The sequence below is a fragment of the Solanum pennellii genome, chromosome 8, assembly GCF_001406875.1.
Source record: "Solanum pennellii chromosome 8, SPENNV200".
Lineage (NCBI taxonomy): Eukaryota > Viridiplantae > Streptophyta > Magnoliopsida > Solanales > Solanaceae > Solanum > Solanum pennellii.
The window spans coordinates 30,061,898-30,071,180 of record NC_028644.1 but is presented as its reverse complement, the minus strand read 5'-3'; the positions used below and the strand labels follow the sequence as shown (position 1 = coordinate 30,071,180).

Below are 9,283 nucleotides of genomic sequence, written 5' to 3'. Positions count from 1 at the left end.
ACCCAATTCTTGAATCAGTTGGATATCATTTATATTTTTTTTTCATTTATTTTATTTCTAATATTCATAACATTAGAACTCTAAATTAAATCTCACCATTTACACGGAAGAATTAATTTTCTATTTTTAATTAGAATTCTAAATTAAATCTCAACATTTACATGAAAGAATAAATTTTTCATTTTAATTAGGATTCTTAAGGAAATCTAAAAATTTACATGAAATGGTAAATTTTTTATTTTAATTAGAATTCTAAATTAAATCTCAATATTTATATGAAAGAATTAATTTTCTATATATAATTAGAATTCTAATTTAAATCTCAATATTTACATGAAATAATTAATTTTCTACTTTAATTAAAATTCTAAATTAAATGTCAGTATTTACATGAAGGGATAAATTTTCTATTTTAATTTTACTACTAATTAACCGAAAGGCGGGTGTTCGAGCCCCAACAACCTCTTTGAGTTTTAGAATTAAATTTGCTACAATAGGGAGGTTGTGGGTTCAAACCCCCCGCAACCCCCCTTATTTTCTTTTAATTTTCGCTGAAGAGGAGGAGGCTGTGAGGAGGTGGGTTCGAACCCCCACAACCTCACTTTATTTCCTTAATATTTTTGCCCCCCCCCCCTTTCAACGCTGAGGTTGTGGGTTCGATCCCCACGCCTCGCATCCTTCTTTTTTCCTTGCAAACTGGGGGTCGTGGGTTCGATCCGCGCCCCCAGCCCCTTTTTTTTTCTTTTTTCACGAACTGGGGGTCGTGGGTTCGGTCCCCTTTGTTTTCTTGCATAACAGGGCCAAGGGTCTTGGTTCGATTCCCCCCAGCCCCGTTTCCTTTCATTTTTTTTTTAATTTTCACTGGCCCCCAACCCCATTTCGAATCTCTCTTAATGCGCTTTTTTTAAAGCATGCGTTGGTGAGGTCCTGGGTTCGATCCCTGCAGACCTCACCTATTTTTTTTTAATTTTTAGACACCCAAAATTTCCAGAATTCACCTATAGCAAATTTCCAGATTCTGGAACTTTGTTACACATTTTTATGTAGCATTTCACGGGATATTTGAGCACCTCTTTCTTAGTCGTTCGTTAAGATTCATTAGACAAGTTAAAGGTATGATTTGGTCATTTGTTTTACTGAAATTTCTAGCATTTCAACCATGTGAATATCACGATTTTTAAGAGCCTCTAATTGCACATAAAACACGAATAATCTCTATACTATTGACATGCTAAAGGGAAACTCAAAGTCATGATCACAATCTTGCTCAAATACATACATATTTACATTCATATTCCAAAAAGGCACAAAATATAAGCACATAGTCATGGATATATACTCGAAACGAGATCATCACCACAAGCAAGTATCCCTAAATTTTACCAACAAGAATACCCAACCTAAGATCATAGGGAGCTAGTGACAGGGACATGCAACGGGAAACAACCTTAGTTTCGAGGTGAATAGTTTGAATCGTAAAGGGCCTCTTGGGAAAGGAGCCAAGAGAGAAGAAACTCATACCTTTATTGATGTTCAAACGAAGAAATTGCTGCCCAAAACTCTCTCCAAAAATCAGTCCAAGTTACCTTAACATCCACACCACTCAATGAACAACTTCTCTTCGCCTTAATGTTTTTGGTTGCTTTGTTTTTCTTAAAATTTCATGTGAGTTCTTCAAGTGTGAAGAAACTCTTGATGTATTCTCTGTTTTTTTTTTGTTGTGCTTGGCAGAATAACGTGAGAGAGATGGAGAACGTGAGAGAGAAGATTAAGAAGCGTGGGAGAGAGAGCTATTAGGATTAGGAGACTAAATTCAAGACTTAGTCAAATAGAATTGAAATTAAATTAATACAAATCTGATTTATTTTAATTAATACGCGAAAGGACCATTATGCCCTTAAAATTTCAGATTTTTTTAATTAATAATTAAATCACCTTCGATACCTATTTATTCAATTTTTTTTTGGATCGTTACAGTATTCATTCTGTTCTGTTCAGATCTGAGTGAAACTATCTTTATGCTAACATTAATTCTCGTGCTTTGCAAATCTCCTTGTTGGTTAAAAAATTAGTTAGAATTTATGTTGCACATTGCCTTGAGAGGATGTTCTATATATCAGTTTAAGATTTATTTCTAGTCGATCCAAACTTGTTTTAAATTGAGGTGGTGTTGTTGCTGCGGGTATATGCATATATTAGCAGAGCTGTAAGTAAGATTTGTTTGGTGCTATAACTTAAATCAAGAAACCAAAGGACTGGGTGAGAATAAAGTGCAGATGTAGATGTTAACGTAAAAATATAAAATACTTATTTATTTACATACATATGAATGTACAAGATTATACACGAGAATATTAGGCCAAACAATTACATCCATATACTTCAAATGGCTCCCAGATTATGAACAAATGAACGAATGAACAAGTATCAAGCTCTGTCAGTTCAGATACAGCCGGCAATTCTTTGAATTACAGTAGCAGGGAATTTTTTCGCCTTCATCTTCATGGTTAAAATTGTTATCATATGTAATCTCTTCTCCAGGATAGATATCTCTCTCAGCGAAAAATACTACCTGCATTATCTCACTATTATTTACATTTTTTGATTGAGATAACTATGAAATATAAGCGAAAAGAAGTAGAGTGGAATGTATCTATCTACCTTCTTCTCATTCCTCACAGAAATGATTCTGGCAACACAGTTTGGCTGGTAAAATGAATTAGCAAAACAAGAAAAGATGAGTCCATCATACTTGATCAATCAAACTGACGTCAATCTTTTCTCTTGTAAAAACATAAATTACATCAAAAGCAGAGATGACGAAAGAAACAAAATGTCAAAGAGCAAGCACTTCATCAAAATAGTTATACGAAAGAGCAACATAATTGAGCAGGGGGAATAACTGGACAAAATTGCTACGGAAGACACTTACCAGGCATGAATGGTTCACAAATCGAGCAATCCCTCCCTTTTGGGTTGCATCGATTATATGCTCTTGATCAATCCTAAAGAAATAACAAGCACTCTTGTACTGCAATTTCTTTCCTGACAGGTACTCATTTTCTCTTTTGTCAGCGACCCGAAGCCCCACTATCTCACCCACATATTCAACAACCTAGAGGTAAAAAGTGAAACTAAAGTTAAATTTGCTGATGAGAAACTTACAAATTCAGAGGAAGAGAATAGAGACAGATGAGACCATTTCGCTTTGTAAAATAAACCTAGACGTGTAAAGACCAAGAGCATGAATGCCAGATTTATACACAACCAAACTCTTCCACCCTTTGGAGTGCTTATAGTGAACATATTCCTTCTGCAAAAATAAAGAGTAAAAAAGAAGTAAGAACACATCAGTAGCATAGACTGTAATCAAAGCGCACAAGAATTAAAAAAGTTATACACGTGACTTCTCAGTAGGAACACTATAGATTTGACAATGATCAAGCAACCCAACTGTTCCAGACATACCCGATAATCATATCCAACATCTTTAGGTGGAAGCCTCAGCATCTCCTTTCTTGATGGCTTTTGTCCAGTTATGTGAATCCAGGCATTTAATTGCTCCTGGCAACAAGGCCTCCACCGCAAGACTCAGAATACTGATGAAGATTATACCGCAGTCCTTCCTTTTTGTGGCCCTTGTATCTCTGAAGGTAGAACAATCTTAGAAAATCTTTATCCAGGAGTCAAGCATATCTAAACTGTTATTACGAAACAACAAAACTCTGTTCGGGCACAGGTAGAACCTCCTTCTCCTGGATGAATACCTACAGTAGCAACCATATTATTGTTAGAAATGTCCCTAGAGCGATTTGAGAACCAGGTTATTTCAAGTGTCAACTCATTAAGGCCCTGTTTGTGAAACTCCTAGGACAATGGCTTCAGTGGAGTTGGCAGAGAATCATCTGCAATATTACCAGTTTCTATAAGGTAATCATACCTTCTCTTCTCTAGAGAGTAGAATAAGTGAGCCCCTTGTTCACCTCCATGGCAACGTGCTCTTTTGGATTGCTCTAATGATTGGCAAGGATCCAATTCACTAGATGTCAAGAGACGACTTTTAGATTTTTTGGTAGTTACAACACAATTGGCATTACAACTTTTGACTTTCTTGAGATATGGAGACCTGTTAATGCGTCGATGTTTTTCTTTTGCACTTGCCTTCCTGAATTTTACAGAAGTCAATTTAGCAGTTGAGTTTCCAGAAGAGCTATACTTTTCCAATAAGTCACAAATTTTTCTTAGAGAAACAAATTTGACTGGTTTTGATGGATTCGCATTAGAAATTACTCCATATTTCTGCCCCACTATAGGTCTTACAGCCCTTCTATAAGCCTTCTCATGCATCTCAGGAAACATAGAGGTATCTATAAAACTGCACTTAGCCGCAGCATCAACACCTAGATAATATCCCTCATCTGCCTGCCTAACAGGTGTTGCAGTGTCCAGTTTCAGTCTCTTTCTTCTAGGTAATTCACAAGATACAAAGGTATCATCATCACTGACCTTTAAAAGATCTGACTGAGTACCAACAGCTTTTGCATCATGGCAATTAACTTTACCAGTGCAAGAAAGAGTATTCAATGAACGCATTCTGAATCTCCTTTCTCTGAAACTTGGTTCTATATGGAATACACACATTTTTCTGCACTGTCATTTTCAGATAGGGGGGCACCTTTTCCATCATTGCATGGATGTTGCAGACCAGAACCACAAGTGTCCTCTGGATAGCCACAAGCAGAGTAGACGGTAGGAAGAGTTGTATCCAACTTTCTCCATTTGGTTCTTTTTCTAATCACCTTTTTGGAGAAATCAGACACTTTCTGAATATAGTGGCTCTTTTCTTGAATGCTGAAGCTAGAATGGTTCTGCATTTTGTTCAATGTTAAGGGATCTTTTAGTCGAAGTTCATCAATCAGACTATCAGAAGAATTATCAGCAAACCCTTTGGATGGTCCTGCATCCATGGGGTTGAATTCACAAGCAACACCAAGAAACTCAGCACTTTGTTCACTGCCTTGTGCATCACTAGATGACCAGCATCTGTTGATTCTTGATCCTTCATCAACAACATTACTTGCCAGTCTTTTGATCATCAGTAGTGAACTCATTGTCATGAATCACCGCAGATGCCTCACTAACAACAGGTGCAGATCCTCCAGAAGAAACATTGGATATTTCTGGTTCCTTTAGATATTCAATATTTTGAAAAGCTACATCACAACTCGGTTTGTTTCCACCGGCATCAGCAACATTTTGAAAAGCTACATCACAAGCATCAGCAACATTTTGAAAAGCTACATCACAACTGGGTTTGTTTATACCGGCATCAACACTTTGTCCCCTCATTTTATCCATGTTGAGGAAACCTGTTATTTGTTCCTTAAATGTCAGACTAACTGCTCCAGTCACCTTTTTAACATCTCTCCATTGAGAATAGTGACACTCCAGTTTATTTATCCTATTCCACATTAAATCACTTCCTGCAAAGAAGCCACATTGTCCAAAGACACTTTCTGACCGTCATTCAACTAACAAGCAAATAAGTTGTTAATGCAGCCAGAAGCGTCATTTTGTTCTACCTGAGTAGTATCCAGAGGTTCACCAATGAAAGGATGTTTTTCAACAAAAACATCCGGCTGAACAGCACAGTTAAAGAGACAAGACATAAATGAATTTGATGCTTCCGAAAAGTAATTTGCTTGCTCAACTGATGGAGAAATATTACCTTCAGAGCCTCCATGTCTAAGCCCATGTAAAACCGAGAAATCAATCAGAACAAAAAATTTGAAGGACTAGAATAAGATCAAGTCAAATGCATATACACAGACATGATGATTGAAAGAAAAACTGTTACTGATTTTTATTGTTATAGTATAGTTCTAAATAACTTTTCATTGATATAAAGAATTCAATTTCCCAACCCCCCTACCTAGGAGCCCAACAGTAATCTTTTCCCACTTTGTTACCCAAGTAACTTGAAACTCAACCTTTTGGTTAGTGGAGGGTCTTAACCTTTAAGCTCCTCCTTTGTCTATGGTTCTCATATAACTTTGAAGGATATATTTAAGTATAACTTACCTAAATCCCATAGTGTAAGATTTAAATTACATTCTATCCCTACTCTTTTTAAATTTACGAAAATCCCTTAAAAATAATGTTATTCGAATACATAGCAAATAAGTCGGATACATTAAATATGATACATTAAAACAAATTCAGTTACACTTTTAAAGGAAAGAGAATATAAAATTGATTGTTAGTTCCTCAAATCACGCAAATTTAATTGATTTCAATCTCTTCAAAATCTTATCAGATTTAATCAAATCAAAATTTAAATTTTCTTCTCCAATTCTCTTCCAAATCTGTCCGCCTTCAATTCAAAATTTAAATTTTTTTCTCTCAATTCTATTCCAAATTCGTATGGTTTCAAACAATTCAAATTTTCATCTTTCAATTCTTTCCCCAATCATAATAGATTTTAAAAGTTGAAACAATAGCCGATACATGATCATGAATACGTTCAAGAATCTGGAAAATCAAGGTGAGTTATGAATGATACATAAGTGGGATTTTAAATTTCTTCTTCCTATTCGTCGAAGATCCTTTCAATTTTGATTCAAAATCAAAAAAACAATGAGAAGGTACATCATGAATATTTTGATTTTGCTAAGACAATGAAGAATCTGAAAAAAAAATCTGACATTCAAAAATCTGGAAAAAATATGAGTCTCGATTTGCAATGTATAAGATAGATCAGAGTTTTAATTGCATAGTAAAATAAATCTGACAATCAGAGGTATGAAACTATATATATTGTGTTGTTCATTCGGTTTTTATTTATATTTTTTAGATGACCATACAGTCGTGATACATTAGTATTTGTGTTTCTTGTATAAATTGATAAGTACTACACTCCTATTAATTAGATATATTAAATAACTAATCTTGGAATTAAAGATCAACAAGTTACTGTGTGATACATGTAATATTAATTTAAATTATTGTTTCATGACCAAATATCTAACATGATACATTATTATTTGTATATCTTGTTGTTTGTGGAATACTATACTTTATAGATGATACATTATGCATATATTTTGTTGTAAAAGCATCAAAATGTTCAAGAATGAGGTATGTATCAGATTAAAGTTATATTTTGTACCTGATATAAGTATATAAGTTTAGTTGTTTGATTATTTGTGATTGATGCATAGAAATAACTGTTTTACGGAATGTATCACTAATTTCTTTAATGTTAACAGGTTTTTGAATCATCAGAGTATCTTTATTCAGTCTATGATTCTAGAAGAAAGATATATTGCTTGCCTTGAAAGATAAATATGTAATTGTGGAAGATTTCAAGTTGATCAGATGCTTTTTTCTATAATTTTTTTTTGTTGATAACAATGTATCTGATACAATAAGGTTGTGAAAGAATAGTGTGTGTAAGCTGAAATAAAGTGTATCTATAAAGGTATCATTTAGTAGTTGATTACGTATTTGATACAATAAGATTATCAATGTTTACGTATTTATGTATCAAGATATTTAATTTGATACATAGTGTTTTTATCAAAATAAACAAGATACATTGAAAATTAAGTATCAGATGCATGTAACAAACAACGATTGTAGCAGTGATGTATCGAATCAATAATAACACTAACAAGACTAATTTAAGAATCAAAATATATGAGATACATTGTGTCTTTGGCAGTGATAATCGTGTAATGACTGATCCAACTATTTCTTTCTCTTTTTTTGAACTTGTATTTCAATGTAGATTTAAAATTCGAACATGTATAAACATTGCAAATCAAATAAGAATTTCTAGTTTTTGATTTCTAACAAAAGATTTCTAACAATATGAATGAAATAAGGAAAATATTATTTAATAATAAAATAATTAAATATGAAAAAAATCCTAATATAATTAAATAACAAATATTCTTCCATAATATAGTAATTTGTGATTGATAAGGTATAGCAATCAATTGATTTTCTTTCTATTATTTGATTTTTATTTTTGTTGTTATTATTTTTCCTATTTCTTTTTTTACGTTATTCTCAAATCTCAATCATTTGTTATTTTTTTTAAAAAAATTCATCACCAAAAAGTAAAAGAGTTTTTCTAAATCTTGATTCAACATATAATTTTTTTATGATTTAATCAATTTTATTTTTTTGGCTTTTTTTATAAGTTTTTTGCTTTTATCTTATTTTTTCATTTTCTTAATTTGATTTTTTTTTTAGAAATAACGATTGATTTATCAACTTTGATGTTATTTTTACTTTTTATTATTATAATATGAAATTCTATTGTTGAGAAATAAAAATTATTTTCTGAAATTTTGATTCCATTTTTGGTGTGGTATAGGGAGTGATTTGTGGATTGAAATAACGAAGGAATAAATATTAATTTTGGGAGTTAGGATTTATGTATCAAATGTTTGGAGTTTGGGAGTAAAATAAGGGATTTTGGAAAATTTTAAAACTTGTAGGGAATGATGGAGATTATGAAAAGAAAAGATGTGTATATAGGTAATTTATCCTATATTTAATGGGCCTTGCTATATTGCAGCATTTTAATTTTTTTTTGTTGAAAAGTAAGTTGTATATTAAAAAAAAGGAAAAGCTTAGTGCTAAGATGGTGCTAAAACAGTACAAGTATTATAAGGAGATCCCTATTGTTGCAAAGATTACATGAAAAATTTATCTTGCTATGTTTATCCTTTACATCCGCGAGATTACTCATTGCACAAAAAAGCTAAAAGCCATAAACAGTTGTATTTAAGCTGCTGTTCACTATCCATCTTCCCTTTGAAACATCTGCAATTCCTTTCCTAACATAAAACTAGATTGCATCTTATAAGGATCCTCCTTTCTACAAAGTAAAAGTAAAAATATTTCCAATAGGCAAAGGGTTCATAAATATTTTGTATTACTCCAACCACTACCGTACGGTTTTGGATTGGATGTGCCCAAATTCTTTAATATTTCTAGATTCGAGTCTCCCTGCAGTCCATCAACGAAATATCTCCATGTGCTTGGTGCAAAAGGAAAAATATCGTGCTTACACATCAGAGGAAGAGGGCATACTACAGACATAATGAGATCAATAAAAGGGTTCCTCTCTGCCATTCCAATTTTTAAGCTGAATAGTTTACACAATTAAACAGGATATCAGAGCTAACAGTTGGCAAGCTTAATCTCACTAACATCTCAATTTTAAAATAATGATGTGAACTCTAGCGATGAACATATATATATATATATA

At 32.9% G+C, this 9,283-nt stretch overlaps 1 protein-coding gene across 7 annotated transcripts in view; it reads right to left on the bottom strand.

Moving 5' to 3' along the window:
• Positions 1-2,277: 2,277 nt before the first annotated feature.
• Positions 2,278-9,283, bottom strand: part of LOC107028589 — a 13,314-nt gene continuing 6,308 nt past the window's right edge. For 3 of the 7 annotated variants that reach the window (XM_027918944.1, XM_015229715.2, XM_015229714.2), the window contains exons 6-10: positions 3,469-5,745; positions 3,200-3,313; positions 2,933-3,115; positions 2,662-2,706; positions 2,278-2,572 (exon numbers count right to left, since the gene is read on the bottom strand). In XM_027918944.1, coding sequence (XP_027774745.1) covers positions 5,532-5,745 — 214 coding nt within the window. In that variant the 3' untranslated portion in view covers positions 2,278-2,572; positions 2,662-2,706; positions 2,933-3,115; positions 3,200-3,313; positions 3,469-5,531. Of the gene's footprint in view, positions 2,573-2,661; positions 2,707-2,932; positions 3,116-3,199; positions 3,314-3,468; positions 5,746-9,283 lie in introns of those variants that run through there. The other 4 variants (XM_015229717.2, XM_027918945.1, XM_015229716.2 and 1 more) reach the window with 4 other exon arrangements.